The sequence below is a fragment of the Phalacrocorax aristotelis genome, chromosome 7, assembly GCF_949628215.1.
Source record: "Phalacrocorax aristotelis chromosome 7, bGulAri2.1, whole genome shotgun sequence".
NCBI classification, from domain to species: domain Eukaryota; kingdom Metazoa; phylum Chordata; class Aves; order Suliformes; family Phalacrocoracidae; genus Phalacrocorax; species Phalacrocorax aristotelis.
This window is the reverse complement of record NC_134282.1, coordinates 12,768,478-12,790,042: the sequence shown is the minus strand read 5'-3', so window position 1 is coordinate 12,790,042 and position 21,565 is coordinate 12,768,478. Positions and strand designations below refer to the sequence as shown.

The window sequence follows — 21,565 nt, the reverse complement described above, 5'->3', positions numbered from 1 at the left end:
AATTTCCTTTCATTTCCGTCTGAAAATGAGAAATCGTCCAGGTAATGAATCTCAGTGATCTCCTGAAATGCCTATCATTTATTTGCAAGATACTTTTCCACTAAGATAAGGTGTGCATTTGATCTCTCAGAGTTATTCACCATGGCATTTTGCCTGAATGATACTAAACAAGGTTTATAAACATTTGTGCTTGATAACAAAATAAAAAGAGCAAAATAGAGAGGACTTGGGCTTTCTGACTCCAACTGTGAAAGGCAGTCCTGAGCAGCTGTTGAATGGGAGATTTTGGATTGTAATTGTGACTTGTGCATGGCATGTACCTGACTCCTGCTGTCAACTCTGTTGGTCTTTATTGGCCAGAGGGGGTCTAATATTGGGCAGTGTCTCCTAACAAGTCAGACAGTTAAATCCCACCTCACATATCTTGTATTTCTAGCTCCACATGGCTATTGAAAACAGAAAAGGAAGGAAGAAATGAAAGATACGCTTTTATTGCTAGAATATTTGGTACAGGAGACAGGGAGAACTACACAGCAATAAGAAAGATTCGTGCCTTTCAGTTTACTAGGAATAAATAATAAGACGAATTTTCCACATGCAAAAAACCCAGAAAAGTTTCTAGATATTTCAAGAAAATTATAAACAAACCTATAGCTTGTAATAGAATCCATCCAGCAGGATTTGTGTCAATTAAAATATTTCTTTCATTATCTTTTAAAATACTGTTGCTTTGATATGTCTATGTCTGAGTATAAAAAAAATAAAATTTCTTCCATTTCACGCAATCATTTTTTTTCTTCCATTAAAATGTATTTCCCTGTCATACAAAAGGTAGCTTCTATGCAGCAGTCAACATGATGAAGACATTCAAACTACAAATAAGGAATCAAACAAATCTATCTGGAAATACTGCTAGGGAACATGTTGATTAATTATCTAGGACTTTAAAACAAAACTGATGATTTATTACTTTCTACCAAAATATGCCAAGTTAATTTGGACCTCTATCTCTAACTAGTCCACCAGAATTAAATTGGTGCAAGCATAAACCCAGCTGACTTCAAGATATGCCAAAACTGTGTTGTTTGAGGGTAAATAGAAGGTAGAGAAAAATAATTTGAGCCTTAAAAATTTGAGATAAATATGTGGTACAAAATACTGGCTATAGCAAAAATAATTATTGTATTTACTGTTATGAATCTTATATCCCTGCTTTGTAGAGGTATTGATCAAGATACCTCTTAACTCTATTATTGATCAGATACTGTTGCTTTTTGCAAAATAATTGCTCTGGAAACTCACAGTGTAATACTGTCAGCTGGCCCAAAAAATAGAAGGCTATGAAATTAATATGTTCTTCACATTTGTTAGTGTGCTTAATTTCCAAAGTGTGTATGGTCATTCTTCTCCCATTTTGCTTGACAAAGAATATTGGAATTTCTTCAGCAAGAAAATATGAAATGAATGTTTCATTTTGAAGGGATGAATGTTTTAATTTCATTTTGACTCAGAATATCATCTCAGTCTAAAAAAACCCAAAACTTCTCAGGTCTTTTTAAGCTTCCGTGTGGTTTTCCTTTCTGCTATCAAGTATTTCATGCAGTACAAGAACATTCAATTCCATTTTTAAACTATATTTGAGGTGTAGGGGGAAAAAAACATCTTTTGTCTTCCAACAAGAAAAAGGTGCTAACTGGGAAGAGAATTAGACCTTAATGGTCTTGTACAGTATATGGGCTGTGATATAAACATTCTATATATTCTATATATAATATTCTATTATATAAATAAAAGCATACTTTGGTATAAATGGGTGTATCTGGGTTTGCAGAGGAACTTAGTAACAGAAGAGAACAGACTTCAACTTTCCTGAAACTTTCAACTCTCCTGAAACATTCCTCTGGAAATTCTGAACTTTCTGTTCTTTCTTAAAATGCAGAGTGGAAGGAAAGCTCTGCACCCTTGATAACAAACCTATCAAATTGTTCTAGAATTAGTTGGACATGAAAGGCTAATTAAAGCAGACATTTAATAACCAAGGTTCCGTATAGCAGTATAGACTTTTAGCACTTAGTAAACAGCTAATTACACTATAATACAGGCTTTTTATAGTGAATTATCAGTGCAGAAACAGTCCAACAGTGATTTGTGAGTCAGTATATCTATGAGATTTAAAAGAGAAAATTACCTCTTATCTCAGCAAGAAGTAATTGATTTCAATGCACTTAAAAATATATTATCAGTTTCTGCATTTTTCACTTCTTCAGAGAGATATGCCATTTTGTTACTTAATGACAAATAACATGTAAAGGAATCTTGAAACTGTGCATAAAATTCTGTTTTTTATAAATCCAAGATATTTTCTGTATAAATATATAGAATAGCTCTTTATATAAAGGTTCATATATAAAGTGTTGTTTATGTAAAATACCCTAAACAGCAATCCTAAAAAAACATGTTTTGCTGAACTAATCTTACAAGTAGATAAGTTGCCATACACTGTGACCTTGAAACTTTCCAGCTGCCTTTGCTATTCATTCATCCACGCGCATTAAGCCTGGTCAGGAATCACAGTGTAGGTTCAGGTAGTCTGCCCAAATCTCCTGATTTGGCCCAGTCCCTGAGCTTTTATAATTTCCACCCAAAGGAATTGCTTCAAATGCTGTGGCAGCTTCTGTTTTCATTTTAGACACAGCAAAAGAGGCTCTACTCTTCCTTTTGCCTGCTGCATCAACTAGTGGAATGGACTTGCTGGTTTGCTTCCTCTGCCTTGTTTGATTCACATGTCTCTCTTCCACCTTTCTGGAGGAATTCTAGCCCAAACCTCACCAGTGCCACACATGCATGCATATGTAGCCATGAGATGAAGAAAGCAGAAAATAATTTTAATTAACTGAACCAGAAAATGAGATAAAATTCTTCTGGAGACTAGTGGTTAATGTGTTCACTAGGGAGGTTTCAGCTCCTGTTCAAGCGTTTGTTTCATGTAAAATGAGTCATCAGCTAAAATACAGTAATGTTCTGTGTAGTAAATATCAGAATCCAGGTCTTCCAGTACCCTCTTCAGTAGTCTACAGAAGAATGATTGCTCACATGCTTTCTAACCTGGTGACCCTTACATATACATATACCTGAATTTTATTAAGACCAAGCTTTCAAAAAAAACAGCAAAGATCATTATTTTTTCCTGCTGAAATCAGTGGAACTGCATTATCTCCCATAGATCTGTCTGTTCTTTATTGATCTGAAGGTGTCAGGCTTTGTGTGACTAGCTCCCATTTTAAACAGGTTCCTTTTGGGCTCCTCAGTGCTTACATTCCTTTCGAAACTGGTGCTTGGGCACGGTTTTACATTTTGCTGATTCTGAAAGTATTAAAAGAAACTTCCAGACCATATAATGAATTGCCAGATCTGGTTCAATTACAATGCTACTTTTTTGGTCATTAAACTAAGACATTATTTCCTCCTTTTACATCTTCAGAAATACTATGTTAATGCTTTCACGTTGATAAGTAATAAAATCATCTATTTGCCCAACTTAATTCCAGAAAACAGTCCGCAGCCTACATCCTTTGTTATTTGTGCTCAGTGCAATACTGGAAAAAGAAACACTGTACTGGATTCTCTGTCAGAGCATTTCTTTGTATTGCCCTATCACCTTGAAATATAAGTCATAATGGCTGAGTGCCATTTTGCTATCACTTACATTGAAAATCTGAATTATAAACAAGTGACAAGTTCTCCAATTTAGATTAAGCAAATGTCACAGCTTTCAATCCAATTTATTACATATACTTCAACTTGCACTACAAGAGAAAGAAGATGCATGTCTCAGAAAGGAGCAGTGATACATTTAAAATTTAAAATTAATTAATCTTTTCTGAGTTTCACAGTGTCTCTTGGTTTCCCCGTTTTTTCTTCTAGATAGCAAGTTCCCTGGGGTATTTTCTACCACACTGAGTTGTACCAAGCTAAACAGACTGTCAGCAATCATCGTAACAAAAACCTACACAAAATCCTTTTTAAAAAGCCTAATTTATTGATCATTTTGTCAATAAGTGTTCTCTCTTGACAACAGGAAAAGTTACATTTTATAAGGCTTTTAAAACATTAACACCGCTTTTGTGGTTTACAACTCAACTCTTGTATATGTACTCTCTCTGGATCCCGATGTTATGCTTCAAACACAAGGCAAATCCTTTATATTGAAGAAGTACTGTCTCACAGTATTTACTGATTCATTAGGGTGTGGGGCACGTGGAATTGTAAGCATTAGACTTGCCTTTCAGCTATCAAGTTTTCTTGCTCTGTTCGGTAAGGTTAGAACCTGAAGCCAGTGTCAAAGTATCCCATATTTATGAATACACCAACAGAACTATCACATACGCCTGAAGTCCCTAGCCACAGAGAATTACTTAGAGCCCCAGGGAAGCTGAGTGGCAATGGATAAATGGGGACAGATCCTCAGCTGGTGCAGGCTGTCATAATAACATTCATTTATTTTCTTGGCCTGTAGGCAGAAGTATAATATGCTTTGGGGATTCCTGATTGAGGCAATTTCTCACTTTACTTTCTCACTTTGCCTCTTCATTACCTCATGCAAGCTATTGCTTTCATTGTCATCACTGCCTGAATTCAGATGTTGGCTCATAGTTGCTACATACAGTAGTTTATTCTTATTGTTACGAAAAGGCAAAAACACAATGGGAACGAAGTGGAGTCCCTTTCTTAACCATAACGCAGCAAACACCTTCCAACACACTGCAAAGCAACACAAGAGCAGAAATAAAACTATGAATCTTTATAGCATACTCCCTATCTCATCTCCCAGGACTCCTTTTCCCCTGCACTCATTTTAAATGGCAGCCAACTTCAACTGGGTGCTTCAGGCTTAATACTCAGGCTAGATATGGTTATAAGGAAAAGACGACAAAAATTTAAAAAAAAAAAAAACCACACAGAAACAAAATCCCAAAACCTAGAAGCTTTGTAGAGTGCCTCCAAACGCTCTCGTAAAAAGATAAGGGTTTTAATTAATTAAAATGAAAGTGTTTTATCAACCTTGACTACAGTATCACAGTTAATAAGTACTATTCAACAAGGGGGTGACTAACCCTCCTCCTGGGTGCGCATAAAAAGCTTGCAAGGACCACTACAGGCAGCATAAAAATCTCAAAACACCGCATGTTTAGGAGAGACCCCCCTGCAAACCAGACACAAATGCCAATTCAGTTCAGTTCATTACCAAAAAATAAAAAGAGAAAATTAGGAAATTTTTCACTTCAGATGGATAGAATTAGCAGAATCAAGAGGTTTGTAGCCACAGCTGAGTTGCTGACACAAAAGGAAAAAGCTAGCACTGACATTCGAAAACTTTGCTTTCCCAGAATAAGTAATTGCAAATGCAGAATAAGTGCCTGATATTTCCCACATTCTTCTGAATACAACATGACATAATGCAAATATAAGTATATATGTTGCATTTCACCTATGTTAGGGCACCAGACTTGGGCTTCTGGATCACTTACATTTCACTTAAGCTCTTATTCTTTCCAAATTTATTACCAAGTCATGCATATTTAAAAATCTGAAACTACTGAATTCACGAGGAAAAGAAAAGAAAAAAAAGCCTAGCATTTGCATTTATTGTACTTTCTGAACTCTAGAAAAGGATTTTGCATACTGTGAAATAAGGACAGTTCCTACAATTCTGGATAAATACAGCAACTAAGGTAAAAGTACCTACATTTCTTGCGGCTCTTTTACAAGTAAAACTCTCCTAAGTACAAGAAAAAAAAAAAACTGAATAAGATTCTATCAAAGCTATATACTGCTCCATGATCACTGTGTGATTAGCAGAACTTACACTATCGTGGATGACATCTGGTCCAAATTTGCTAACTGCACTAGAAAATATTCTTTTGCTCTGGAACCTCTGTAGTACAAAGAGTTGGAGAGTCTGTGAGCATGCCTATTTATATCAATAACAGTTTTTGCATTGTCTAGCATTGTAAACAGTGTGACTACAGATCAGTATCTATTTTGGAAACAATAAGTTTTTATATGAATGGCCTAAATGTTATTTAAAACAGCCACATGAAACCTAAGTGTATTGCCTGAAATCAGTAAAGATGGCCAAGTTTCTGAAGGAAGGGTTTTATTGCAAAAGCGAATTCAAAGTCAGTAGAAATCTACACTGTCTAAACTAAACAGTGCAATAATGAGACCAAGATTACAGTGGAATAAAACAATTCATAAATTAAAAACAACATGGAAGGAGATGATGAAGGGAAGCATACTTTTCCAGCACTTCCATATAGTCATTCTCTGTCAAGAAGACTGTTACACTTTAATTGGTATTTACTGTACTGGGAGCATAAAATCTATGGAGATTTATTTTTAATGGTAGAGTAACGAAATTAAATAAAATGGCTGTCTTTTTTTCATTCTTTGTTGTGCAGAAGCAAAGTGTTGTAAAAGAAAAGAAAAGTTAAATTTTCCATTAAGCAGTGTTTTAGAACATTGTCTGCACAAATGACACCACTGTTTATCCTCCTGTATTTAAAGTGGCTTTAAAGAGTGTTTTGACACAAATGTGCAGAGGTGTTTCTCTGCCATTTGTAATAATTGTAGACACTGCAGACATCAGACAATGAAAATTTAGGCAAAATTCTTCCATTTTAGTACATAACTTTTTAATCAGTCTGACACTTTTCCACAGGTTCTTCCTTTTTAAAGCTTGGTCTGTAATTCCAAATGTAAAAAGAAGGTGAATGCCCAGAGTTGGCAAAATTTAATGAGTATGCAGCCAATCTGAAAATAGATAACTAAAATAAAAATAACATAAAAGCATTTTTTAATTTCATAACAGTTTTTTTTCTATATTTATATGACAAAGTTACAGCTAACTGAACATTCTTTGTCCTACAAAATTTACTTCTAGATGAGGAAACATGAAAAAATCCTACCAATGCTTACTCAGTTTACCAGCTGCAATATATCTGCTTATGAATGTAGTGACCTCAGCCCTAAAGGCCACTGTGCTGCATGGTTAAGACCATTTCAAGAATTCAGAAATGCCATTTTGATTTACCCTCTAATAAATTTGTATTGTACAATTGTACAGCATATCTTTGAAAATATATTCTCCAATAACCATATATCTGTTTTATACAGCCTTGAGTCAATCAATCCATGCAAGTTCTTATTACCATTCCCTGCTGCTCTGAGCATTTCAGACAGAATTTACGTGAATATATTTCAACCCAGGAACTAAATATGAACTTAAGCAAAGCAGCTATTTACAAACCGCTTGTGAAAAGAGCAGCCTAAATGGAAAGATCAGTGACAGCTTTCATGCAAAGTACCTTGTCACCACTTCTCAGCAGCAAAGCCAGTAGAGTTTACTCAGCATGTTTTGGTTGTACCATATGTTTAGCTTGACCAGCATTACTCTTCACTTACAATGGGTGTGCACAGAACTGCTCCCAGTACCAGCTTTATGCGACAAATTTCAAATGTCGATGCGAAAGATGAAGCGTGTGACACATTTTCCCCCGTGCTGTGAGCTCAGAGAACTTAGAGTTGGTCGTCTCATTATTTAGACTAATGCCTCAGGAGCATTTAATGTTTTACTTTGGGTTAATCACATTAGCAATAATGTAATGTGTCTACAATGGCCTGGGCTCCTTTCCAAAGCTGTGTTGTTTGTGTTAAAGGAAAATAAAGGAACAGACACCTAAAGTGATTCAGAGAACAAACATTTTACTGCTCTAAAAATCATTGACATAATTCACTGGAGGGAACTGCTACTTCTGAGCCAAGAATTAACTAGCCCCATCTGTAGGAAATTGTCAAAATACATCTGAGTGCAGTTTCTTTCCCTCATACAGATCTTTTGTAAAATCAGTTCTCATTTTTCCTGGCCAGCAAAGCTCATTAGTAGTCCAAGTAAGATGCCAACAAAATGGCCTAATTCCTGACTTTTTTTTTTTTTTTTTTTTTTTTGGGGGGGGGGGGGGGGGGGGAAGCTGTATTCATCTCCATAGAGTTCATAAAAGTAGCAGTTAGGACATTTGCTATGTGCAAAAACGATACTTCTTGTAATGCAGTGGTGTTTCTGTCTTTTTGCATTAACTGAAAATGCATTTTAATTTTAGATAATGTTTGAGGCGGTAGTTATTAATACAGTTTCAGAACTGTGTACAGAGCATTTCAACTATAGACTTTGTCACAGCATGGGGAGAGATATGATAATAATACTTAGAGGCTGATCAACATTGTGTTTTGTGTACTGCCACTTATTGAAAGAATGATAGATGTGCATTTATGTGTTTATACCTCTCCATTTTCCAAATCTAAGTTAAAGCAAAAAAGCACCTACCATCACCAGTAGCTCCTTCTCTCTGCATGATCACTTGTCCTTAACACATGTGTGCTGATATCAGTTCCAATAGGTGCTATTCAAAATACAAGATCATTTGGCTTAAAGTGAGGGAAATCAAAACCTACTTTTTATTTATTTATTTTTTCCAAAACAGTTACAGGGTAAAGGGTTTGGATGGGAGGCACCACAGTCACCTCAAGACAGCCTTGCCACTCTGTGCTGTGATCCAGTAATATTTCAAAAGCTCAACTTCATTGGGATTTACTGAGTTGACACTCAAAAGAAATAACTTCATTACTGCCAAAAGATGTACCAAATCCCATCCTTTCTCCTAAGACAATGCTACACCATGACATCAAGGGGTCCTCTTATTCTAGGAGTCCCACCTCTCATCTGAGACATAAAACTCGGGTGAAAACCAAATAGCAAAATGCAGCCTTCTCAGAAAGCGATAATTGCACTGTGTATCCCAACTACTATCATGCACATTCCTCATGTCTAAACTTCTCTTGCTGTTTTAGAAAATTATCCAAGTTACATTATTTTTCATGTGTTGTTATTTTTCAGTTTCTCTAATTGCAATATGATATTCCTGAGCGACGTGACCTTGTAACCACATTTTTCTTCAGAGGTGCCTGTATCTCAATTAGGTCTGAACAGCTTATTTCCAATTTAGAACAAACCCAATTTTTAATAAATTTGTAATGTTTTAATAGTAAATATTTTACTGTTAGCATGAGAGTTTCATTTTAGAAGGCTTCTGGTAGCAATGGAGTTATCCCAAATTTTAGATTTGCTGAGTGTTTCTGTAGCTGAGATTAAAAACAAAAATTTAGGAGGATTACAGTCTTTTCAAGCTTTCCCCATCCTTAGCCATTAAATCTATGTCTGGTTGCCTAGAAGTAATCACATACCTGTTCAAAAAGTAAAGAGTGTAACTGAGAAGTGCGGTGATTATTAACTGACTATGGCCATATAGCCTTATGACACTGTTTTAGACTTTCTCTCTGCTCTTCTTGCTCTTCAAAATAAGAGGGAGCTTACAGACAGAATGCTTGAAAAGCAGGCAGCAAAATGCTCACCTTGTTCTATAGATCTCAGTTTTATACATAAATGAGCTGCATGAAACTATCTATTTCTTTCACTGAGAAAACAGCAAATGACAGCAATACCAGGAAGCGCCATTCACCAGTCAATCTGTTAATGACACATATGTTGGATGACTGATGCTAGTACAATGATAAGTGGAAAACTAAAATGACTGCCACATTCCTGTTATAGCTCAGGAATGCTGAGAGATGGCAAAAATATTAAGGAAAGGCTCTTTTGAAACACTCGGTGCTCGTCTAGCTTTGCTCCTTTTGAAGTCAATGACACCAGTGACATTGGCTTGAACAGGTGCAGTTAGGCCCATGCTGAGCACCTTGTGGAAACTTCCCCACACATGACAATTCAGAGTCTACACAAACACCATGGGGGGCATTTCAGAAGAAGGAAGGATGAGGGAAAATGGCTCTTTTGGGGCAGGGGGAGGGGAACAGCTGACACAAAAGCACATGACATGCAGTGCAGTCCTTACTAAGGAACAGGGAACAGAACAAAGCTTTGCAGAAGTGCCAGAGGGATCTGAACATTGCCAGGTTCCTTGGAAAAAAAACTGCATCTGAGACACATGCTTTCCAGAAAAAGATATAAAAAAAGAGGGAAGAGTGGTAGAGTTTTCCACATACTTTAAAACAGAAAGTTTATTAATCTAAATTTGGACTACTAAAAATACCATTTTATGAAAGGGTGTTCCATAAAGCAGGAACAGAAAAATAAAAAATACAAATCAATTGTTACTTGGCAAAGTAGAGCTATAAACAGCAAAGTAGAAGGTGATAGAGGGATCACATACCACAGTGCAATGAAAGGCACAGGAACAACATATGACTATAAGTATATCTAAATAGGAAAACCAAAAATGAAGGGAGGAGGGAAGTAAAGTGAGGGCAAGTTTCACAGAAGAGAGATCAGTACAGAAAAAAAGCAAAATAGTGCTGATCAGTTGATGTTCTCCAAGAGACTGATTAACATTGCTGCCAAGGGTCCATGGCTTTCCTTAGTGTCTGTGGGCCATACCTTGAAGATATTTAATTGGGCAACTTTTTTGAAGTCCAAGAAAACAGTTCTAAAGAAAGCACAGAAATCAAATTTTTCATGCACTCACTTAGTTTCAGAGGCAGGAAGCAACTGTGACTTTGGGATCCTAAAGACTGCACACATGTACATATACACATATGAATGTAAAATAGCCTTACCTTACATTTTTCAGAATCAAGCCTTAAAAAGGGAATCACATGCAACCCACTGCCTGAATACGAAAAAGGCCTGAACTGACTTGCAGCAATGTGCTGCGAGTGAGGTCTGCTTAGTTAGCTATACGTAGTGTGCCATTAGGGCAAAGGAAGCGTGCAGAGTGGGTTTGGCAGAGTCAGTAGCTGCTATTTTTCAATTTTGACATGGCATTCACTGTAATTCATGCAATTACTGTGTCTGTGGACATGAACACACAACTTGAATTTCCAATCCAGCCAGATTTGGGAATCTTTGGTGTAACAAGCCTACGTGTCATAATGTAATGAACAATATAACAAACATCTCTTATTCTAGACTGAATATCTACTACAATGATCTTTCCTGAAATCTGAAAACAAGTCCCAGTTCTTACATTGTCACCACACAGAAGCTCACGTTATTTTGGTTGCTGCCAACCTTCAAGCTGATTTTATTCCAATTCTATTTACATGCACTGATACTACTACAGATTACGATTTCCAAAAATTACACAGAAGTTAAACGATGCTTATTCTCCCACATACTCTGCCACCCATAACTATCAACCCTTTGGGCAGATCTCTGGATGATATCCTTAAATTGCTTATTAATCTTAGACAAAACCAAAAAAATATTCCAAAAAATACCAATAGGTGCATCTTAACAACCCAAGGATGTTCAAGATACTGAAAAGTTATTGTAACGAAGGAGGAAACACAATAGAAGAGGGTAGTGAAGGTACCATTCTGTATTTCCTCCATAAAAAACCTCTCAGAGGAAGAGATAAAATTGCTAATTGTCTCCATGAGGTGGTACCCAAAGTATAGCAATGGTTTCAGTACAAAACCCAAATGCCACATAAAGCTCAAGGCCAGTGTTTTAATAACAAACCTTCCAGGCAAAACGTCGCTAATCACTGCAGAGCACAGCAAACTACAAAAACCAACACAAGTCTTTAACATGTACAACAAAAACTGCAGATGAGATAAATTAATGTTGAGAACAGATGAATCAATGCTGTGACCAGCAACTGTTATTAGCTCAAACCCTTTGTGTCCCACGTTGGGTGCCAAAAAGGACTGTCGTGGTTTTACCCCAGCCAGCAACTGAGCCCCACCCAGCCACTCGCTCGCTCCTCACACCCCAGTGGGATGGGGGAGAGAATCAGAAGGGCAAAAGTGAGAAACCTCATGGGTTGAGATAAGAACAGTTTAATAATTTAAATAAAATAGTAATAAATAATAATAGTAATAACAACAACAATAATAATAATATAAAGTAAAGGAAAACAACAAGAGAGAGAAGAGAAATTGACAGGAGGAGGAGGTCATCAAGTGACACAACCGCTCACCACCCACTGACCGATGCCACCAGTCCCTGAGCCACAATCGCTGCTCCCCCCAGTTAATATACTGGGCATGACATCACATGGTATGGAATACCCCTTTAGCCAGTTGGGATTAGCTGTCTTGGCTGTTCCCCCTCCACTCCTGGCTTCTTGCGCACCCAGCAGAGCATGAGAAGCTGAACAGTCCTTGACTTGTGTAAACACTATTTGGCAACAACTAAAACACCCGTGTCTTATCAACATTATTCTCATACTAAATCCAAAACACAGCACTGTACCAGCTACTAGAAAGAAAATTAACTCTATCCCAGCTGAAACCAGGAATCCTGAGCTGGAGTGCCATGCTATTGTGATTATAACACATCTGATATTGCATTCTACCATGCAGATGTACCTCGTTACTTCAAAAAGAACAAACTATTTTAGCTCCCCACGACCCCAAAGTCAAGATAAAACAGGATTAACAGAACAGAGAATTAGATACCAGATATCTAAAGATCCAATTCATTGTTCTAGTTACTATCCACATAAGTGTGCGATGCAGATGTAAGCCATCATCTGTTTTCAAATTTTAGCATTTTACTTCACACAGCTGCACAGCTGTAGGAAAGTGATTGGTAAAATTTTATGCAGTGACATTATCCACAATTTCATAATCTTTTTGATACTTAAGATCACGTTGAGAGTCTATAACTTGTAGATCTCTTATAGAGCACTACAGTTACTTTCTCAACCTTATCTTCTATTTGCATTTATACATTATCTTCATGCATCGCAGCCCTTCTTTACTTGGAAGGCATTTATACAGTTATCATATTAATTTAATTGCCAACACTACAACTAACTAGTTCTCCATATGTCCACCAAAAACGGTCCTTGATCATAGGACTAACGTTTTGCGGTAACATTTCCCAAAAAGTTATCTTACCAGTTTCATGAAATTACAAGTTCAAAACTCAAACTATGGCACACTTATCTCTTACCCACATGATTCTACAGGTTTAAAATCATACTCTTCATTCTATTTTAGTATGTTGTGTATATAAGATAGAAAGCATTAGCCACGTAACAAAGAGCTGTCATAACCATTTAGGAAGCATCATTTACCTGATAATTTATTTTAATCCTTCCCAGCATGAAATTAAACTGATTTGTTCTTTCTGCTGTGAGACACAAGTGATTATTCTTGCCTTAAGCTTAAACTAAAGTGTTTTAATTTATTAACAAAATCAGCTTGAGCTGAACTTTGAAGATCTATACTCATGCCATAATTCTCTGTGGGGTTTATGTCCATCAAAATATTGTAGTATAAAAAACAGATGTTTTTGACAGCATCAGTCCACAGCAATAGCAATATGTAGCAGCAATATAGCAATCTAGAAGTAAAAGCAGATTTCAGGTGTCAGTTTGTTAGGAATACACATCACACTTACTGCCACATGGACAAGAATAATGGCCTGAGCAATCATTATTTATCCTGAAGGTTTTTTAATTTCAATTGTAATGATTTATTAGAGATGGTGAAACAATACAGTCTTTTGGGGATTTTGCTCATGTTTCTAGTCTTTACAGTTAATAATTCTGTACTGAATGTAATATGCTGATGATGGATATCTACAAGCTTCAGATTTATTCATGCACAAATATTCAAAGACTCCTGTTGCAAATGCTGTTTAATAGCCTTCTTTGAAAATTGGGTTATAAATCACTTAAAAAACCCTTCCTGGTATGTGCAGTCTTTGAAATGTAAGCTGAGACTTAAAGACTCTTCTAGTTACAGTGAGACAGTCAGTGGAAGGTTGAGGCAATTGCACTGAAAAGGTGAGTTCTTCCAGTAAAAGCTTTAACAAGCAGAGAAGCCAATATTGTTATTAATTATTTCACAGCCACACTCCTAGGGCTCTAAACCAAATCATAGCTCTGCTAAGCTAGATTTTGTAAACATAATGAAGGGCGCAAACTTACAAGCTAAATACACAAAACAGAATTGTCTTTGTTTCCCCACTGGTCTAGAAAAGGAAGTAGAGGAGGCATGGCTAATTCTGACCCTTATCTGACAGCTCTGCAATATCGTGTTCCATCAGGTACGCATTCACCATCATATACTTAGATCAGGGAAGACTGTTACTCACATTAGAATACATTTTTCTTGTAAACTTCCCCAAGCCTGTTTTGTTCATTAAATCATTAACTGCATTAAATAATACACATATAAACAACCGTTTCTTGGGGCTTCATTGGTGCTTGAAACTGAAAGATGTTTGGTGCAACAGGACATCAGCAGAAGAGTAGATAGTGCCACCACCATATCATCCACAGGCAATACTGGCCATATGGCATAAGTGCCATACGGCACTTCTGAGAGGTGTGATGTGGAGTCACATCAGTTGGAGGTGACTGATGAAACCAGGCTCCCCCATTCTTTGCAGGACACTTGAATTGATCAGGCATTAAATAAAAAGGGGATGGAATCAACTACGTGCTCTCAAGACATATTTTCAAATAAAAGCTGTCCTTGCTGCTTCATCTGGAGCACAGCTAATCAGTGTGAGTGTATGATAGGTGCAAACCAGAGTAGGTGGGATGGCAAGCAAGATGCAGGAACCAGGCTCCATTCTGCAAATATGGAAAGCCTATACAGGCCCAGAAGTAGACTTTCAGTAATTAGAACTCAGATTTCAGATAAATGTCTCTATCTAGAGATTTCCTGGCACCTAAAGTGAGGGAGGGCTGAGAATCACACTTGCAAGTATAGACACAAAAAGTTCTGCTCTGCATTCCTAGATCCTCATGAATACATGAGTCTACATGTTTTTCTGTGGCTTCACTGCAAAGAGCAGAGATCTCATCCATCAGTGTTGACTTTGTGGTGATGTGAAGTGAGGGAATTAGAAGTTTGCAATGCCTGAATAGTGATTTTACTACTTGGTGTTCCTATAGATTGGTTTTGTATTTCTTACTACTGGTCCCCCTGACAATTTGGGATTTATCTTTCCATCCACTTTCATTTCAAACCACATAAGAAAAGATTTTATCAACTGCTTTGTATTCAGTGACAAATGCATTTTGACTGTTGCTAAAAAAAGTTATGCACTTGATAGCACACAGGGATTTAAATACCATCAACTGTAAAGGGTACTTCTGTACTCTGGTGCACAGTTCCTAGCAATGCTTAGGCCTAATTGCTATGGACTGACTGAAGTCACAAGCTTTACTTCCAGATTTTTAAACAGCAAGATTGTTCAATCTCTGAATCCAGGTTTTGATCCAGCAGAGATCAAGAAGTCATTATCCTGCTCTACTCAGTGCTTGTCAGGCCACCCCTGGAGTACTGTGTACGGTTCTTGTCCCCGCTATACAAACAAGATGTGGACAGGCTGGAAGGGGCCCAGAGAAGGGCCACCAGGATGATCAAAGGACTGGGAAGCTGCCGTATGAGGATAGGCTGGGAGACCTGGGTTTGTTCAGCCTTGAGAAAAGGAGGCTCAGAGGGGATTTCACCACCATGTACCAGTACGTAAGGGGTAGCTACAAAGAAGATGGAGACTCCCTTTTTACACGGAGTCACATGGAGAGGACAAGGGGGAACGGACACAAGTTGCTCTTGGGGAGATTCCGACTGGACATGAGAGGAAAATTTTTCACACTGAGGACAGTCACCCATTGGAATAATCTCCCCAGGGAAGTGGTTGACTTGGCAACGTTGGACACCTTCAAGATTTGGCTGGACAGGGAGCTGGGCTGTGCTCTTCCTGGAAAGGGTTGGACTAGATGATCCCTGAAGTCCATTCCAATCTGGGATTCTGGGATTCTGTGTTATTTAAAAATGTAAACCCACACCCACCCCCTTCCCTCCCCCCAAAAAAAAACACCAAAAGAAAAAAACAACACAGAGCAGCTTTCAGGATCTTGAATTCTTTCATATCTAGGGCATTTGAATCTAAGACGTTATAAAGCCTACCTAAATACATAGAGTAGATAAACTCCACTGCAATATAGATCCGATTAAAAAGTCATTGCATTTGTTTTTATGGAAGAGAAGTCATCCTAAATGTTTAATGTATGGAGTAAAGAGATACAAAAATAGAAAGGCAGAAATAAAAGCATACAATATTTAGAAGAGACAAGAAGAAATGAACAAGGAATAAAGAGCAACCAGGAAAGTGGGACAAAGGATGGAAAAGGGAGACTGCAAGAAGTAAAACAAGATAACAGTAGAAGAGAGACAAAGATGACAGCAAGAAAAAGGAAAAATACACTAAGAAAATGTTTTTCTGACCATCAGTAAATCTTCTCACAAAAATGGAAAACTGAGAAGCTTAGAAGGGGAATGACGTTTATACAAATATTAACAATAAAGTATTTCTTAGAGGCCTTCATAGTAATTTATATTAATTTTAATTTGCAAATTCTAGTGGCAATAGCATTATATCTAGCAGGTCTTTTGAGGAAGTCAAAGATGTAAACTTGAAGTGCATATCTGTGCTTAATTTCAGTTGTCTTCACTGTCTGATGTGATTTGTTATGCTTTGTTTTTTCAACATTTGCAATTTAAAAGTAACATTCTAGTTCATGTCAGATATATCAGAGTTAATTACAGCAGACTCTGATTTTCAATGCTAGGTGCCTGATGTTAGGCTTGCAAGCCTATGTTTGGATATGAAATAATTGGCCTCAATTTCAGAACTGACTGAACCAAGCCTGCTTAGTGCATACTTAATAAAATTGCTGATGTTCAAATTATTACAAAAATATATTGCTATTTTAATACTTTAAAAAACTCTCCCATAGAATGCAAAGAATGATCTGGTCCTTTTTCCAAGGGACTTTAAATCAATAGGTAAGATTGCACTATCCACCCTGATTTTCAGTAGCGAGATACTATTCCATGAGAAAACCAGCAATGGCATCTGACCCTGTGTTTTAAACGAGAGTAGAGACCAGACCAAAGGAAAACATCAGCTGTGGCTCTGTGGCATTCATGTGGCATAGAAGCCTTTTCTTTTTCATACGTGAAAAATCTAAGACAGAAATGTGATTTCATTAGATATTTATTGCTATTTTTTTCTCGCTTTAAACATAATACTCCTGTTAAGATTTCATGCGAGTATCTTCACATGTGCCATATTATAATAATCCGTTGTCTGCAGAATAAACCAGGCAAAACAGCTAGCTCTCTCTGTAACTATAAGGATTAGAATGCAGTGAAGCTTAAGCATACTACAAGTTCTGCAAAACTCTGTACATTCATATTTTTTTTCTGTGCCAGTGGATCCCTGTTGTCAATGTGATTCATTAGTAGCTATATCTCTGTTACTGAAACAATATTACAGCCAGAAACTCTGGTTCATATTGGCCCCATTACCTACCCTTTTTCACATTTGCTATTACAGTTCTTTTAGTCCCAGGTGAAATGTTTTCTGTTGTCTTACCTCATTCTATAATAAACGCATCACAACTCCAGCACACACAATCAGTCAGAACTGGCAGTTTCTCAACTCCAGTAAGTTCAGAACTGCATAAAGGCTAAATGACTTCTGTCCCAGGAGACTGATTCCTTGAGGTCAAGTCAAGCTCATTAAGGAGAAGATAGTGGTGGAAGTTTGCGCTGTAGCCTTTCAGCTGCACCTATCATGCGTAAATGCTTTGAATTTTTTTATTACCAGAACTGTGCAGACCCTTAACTATTGTACTGCTGGTGTATTTCTGTATTGGCCAAGTAGCATTGTCAGTGAACACATCTAGTGAATAAGGGTAGTCTAATAAACAGGGCATGTGATTGTATTTAGGAGACTGAGATTCTCTTTCTGATTCTGACCCATTTTATGAGTTTGGGACCATCGCACCTGCATTTGTGCCATTGTTTCAGCCTTCACAACCCACTGTAGTTATGCTGCACACTCTGCAGTGCAGGGATGTCTCACACTTAGTTTTACAATGCTGAACACAGATAAGGCCCTAGACTCCACTGTTCTCTACATGAAAATAACAAATCCAATGTCAGACAGATGGTGAAACCTCCATGTAATGTTTCGTTTTCTTTTCCCATGTAAATGTTTCCATTTTAATGAAATGGAAAATACTTAACTTGCTTTACTCCAAACTAATGAATAGGTTAGTGCCATCAGAAGCTTTTTCTAGTGACTTAAAAAAAAAAAGAAAGACTAAAAGAAGAAAAGAAACAGCTGTTCATTCTGTCTCCCTGTTGAGTCAGCACCAGGATCATTATTTTTAATAAAAAGATAGAAATATTTATGCCTGAAGGACTCAGATTTGCCGAAGCTGAAGAGCTATGATAGAAACAAACGTCTTTTTTCTCTTCCATTCAGTATTTACATATAAAAAGCATCTACTTTGCATATAGTTCCTGTCATTGTCTCTGACTAAGAGTGTATGCATAATATTTACAGGAAAGAATGTTGAGGTATGTAATTGTAATATTAAATACTATTTTTAAATTTATTTTAATGCATTATTTACCAAAAGCAAAAATATATTCAAGAAGGAAGACTGTCAGAAAAACAGTAAAGTGGCCTTAAATGAACCTATAGTGAAAGAGTAAATTTTATTTGCATCAGTAAATTCTGTACTAGCCTGGTGGACCTGACACTATGTGGGAGCTTGTGAGGCATTTGGTGGCTTGTTGGTCACCCTAGCTGTGGGCTTCAGATTCCAGTGATAAGAAGGTTCATTATTCATCATCCCTCACTGTTCTCCTTTCTTTCTTGGTGTGAACATCAGCACAAGCCTCTGTCATTCAACTCATAACATTTCTCAGTTGCATTTCTCCTCAGTTCTGAGTATCAGCCATATTCAAAATATGCCAATTCTTCCACCACATTGCTTTTAACAGATGGTTTTATTTTTTTCCTGTCCATACTTGTAAAATGCCGTCCAGGTTCTCATCACTTTGCACATCACCCACTGCAATCTCCTCTCCCCTCTGGGGTTTGCTTCCCTATACCCTGTGTACCAAGTAAAGCCCTTTCCAAATGCTAGAAGCTATCCATAATGCAGCACAGTCCAGAAACACCAGTGTCCTGCAGTCCTATCCCCCACATACCTCTCTAACTCCAGTTCCTCCTCAACACCTCTCTTCTGCCAGTAATTACGGATTTCTATCACAGGTTAATGACTTGATTGTCTGTCCCTAGATATGGATCAGAGCCAGGGTGAAGATCTAATCTGAGGTGTTATGAGTGGCAGTTAAAAAGAATCTCAAGTTTCCCAAAAACTTATTAGGAACTTCCTTGATTAAAAAAAGTGATCTTAATGTTTTGCCAGCTCTTCTTTATATTTCTCACCTAGTAGAAAATGAGTGGCACAGGAGAAACATTTCTACCCTCAAAGCTCTCTAATATACATCAGACTATTACCATACGTCTTTGGTGTTGTTTTGGTTTTTTTTTAACAGAGTTGGTGTAGATCCAGATGAAGATCTGAAAGCAGAAGCTGCAAGCCAGGTATGTCAGAATTTTAGACATACATGCTGAATTAAAAACTGTTCAGTTGTTGGCAGATCCTGTTTGTCAAAAATAGCGTCATAGATGAAAATGTTTAAAATAGGCAGGTTGAAAATAAAAAGGAGCTGCAAAGTGTCTTTATTGTACAGGGTACAAAGAGAGGAAATATATCTATTTTTCAACATGCATGCACTCATGAAAATTTTGTAACTAAAAATGTTATAGAGTTTTGAAGAAAATTATAGATAAATGCAAAGATATCCTGAGAGGTCTAATAAACAAAATAATAGAAATATTGTATTGATAAATCCAAATATTTATCACCTTCCAAATGCTGCTTGTATGGAAATGACACACCTCAGAACAATGTTTAATACCCTGGAATAAAAAAGGAGAATGTGTAATGGTCAATTCTAGTAGACCAGGTTTCTGAAAACATTTTTCAGCCTAAGTACATAGTGAACTTGAAAACTTTGAACTAAAGGAGGCTATCTAAGAAACTGCAGCTGTTCATGTCACCCTCCCTTTTTTGTCATACCTACATGGCATTGTCTCAAATGCAGCACTGCCTGCAACAACAGTAGACATCTATAGAGTCAGCACACAGAGACATGACAGGCTTCAGCATGGTAAGTGGAACAGCTGTAGGACTAGGGAGAAGCAATGCTGCAGTTGACAAGTTGCCAAAGCAAAAAGCGAGAAAATGCCTAATACTGTGTTCCTGTTTCTAGGTAATACCATCCCATGCAGTCTTTCAGACTGCACAACTGGAACTGAAATTGAAAGTACCCAAAGTGACATAAATGTAGAAAATATGTTAGGGCAAGGCATAAATAAGATACTCTGTTCACTTTAAAACACATTCAAGATATCATTAGGCAGAATTTTAATACACCTTATGTCTCTGAGTATTCTTAACATTTAAACACTTGCACATATCTGAAGGCTTTTAGGGTCTCAACCTTCATTGAAACTGAATGGAATTCAGGTGCCTAACTGTCGTAATATATTTTTTTTTAAAAAAAGGAAAAAGATATTATTCATATCTGACCATATCCTTAGTTTTACAACTCAGTCACTATTAAAAGGGCTAGCATGACACTCCACTGCTCCATGCCAAGATCTGATTTATTCTGAGTCTGAGGGCACTAATCACTACTATCACTCTCCTAAGCATCTTAGTAGGAATTCTTGCAATGCCTCTGCCCAAATTCTAGCAAAGGCCAGGACACAGAACCTTAATCTTAATACATTCTTGATTGGATTTTAAAGACATATCATTTCAGAAGTTTTCTATTTTGCAGCACATGAATTATCAAATATCAGAGAATGCTGAATGCAGCATAAAATTGACTGAATGCATGTTTTGTGAAAACCTGATTTCTTCAGAAGACAACAGGCATCTAATTTTCTCCTTCTTTTATTAAAAATGAAAATAATCATATTTATGAACAACAGTAATCCATCCAGTGTCTCAACAGTGCCCTGCGAATTAACACCTATCTCTGTTGACAAAACTCAACCATACAACACAGAAGGTGCAAATAAGCATAACACCTTTCATGCCCTATCATGTCCAAGTCAGCATTCCTTATAGTAGTAAATTTTACCTAAGAAGATAGTTTTGCTGCTCTGATTATTCCGCCGCCCCACCCCCCCACCACACCCCCCCCCCCCCCGGGGAATAATACTCTATTTTTATTTGCCTAATTTTTTTGTACTTCACATCTCAATCTTTTACTAATTCAGACCTCTGTTGCATTCTCTGTAGCCCTCTTTGCTTTAACTCAGTACCTACCACAGTTATTCAATTCCTGTCGAGTTATTTCTTTTAATTTCCTCTTTCATCTTATCTCTCTCTTGTTCCTTTTCTTCCCACTTGCTGTCTTTTTTTCTTTCCTTTTATTTCTAATATGATGTTTTAATTTAGTTTACCTACTTTTCATTTTCTTCCTATATTAGTGTGTCTTCGCAGTGAAAGCTGTTGTTGTTCTTGCATATATCCCTAGATAAATAACGTATCAGGTATCTCCCACTGCCAGTTAATGCTCT

At 37.1% G+C, this 21,565-nt stretch overlaps 1 protein-coding gene across 2 annotated transcripts in view; it reads left to right on the top strand.

Moving 5' to 3' along the window:
- Positions 1-21,565, top strand: part of SLC9A9 (solute carrier family 9 member A9) — a 222,766-nt gene that overhangs the window by 138,258 nt on the left and 62,943 nt on the right. For both annotated transcript variants that reach the window (XM_075098872.1, XM_075098873.1), the window contains exon 13: positions 19,465-19,513. In XM_075098872.1, coding sequence (XP_074954973.1) covers positions 19,465-19,513 — 49 coding nt within the window. The remainder of the gene's footprint in view (positions 1-19,464; positions 19,514-21,565) is intronic.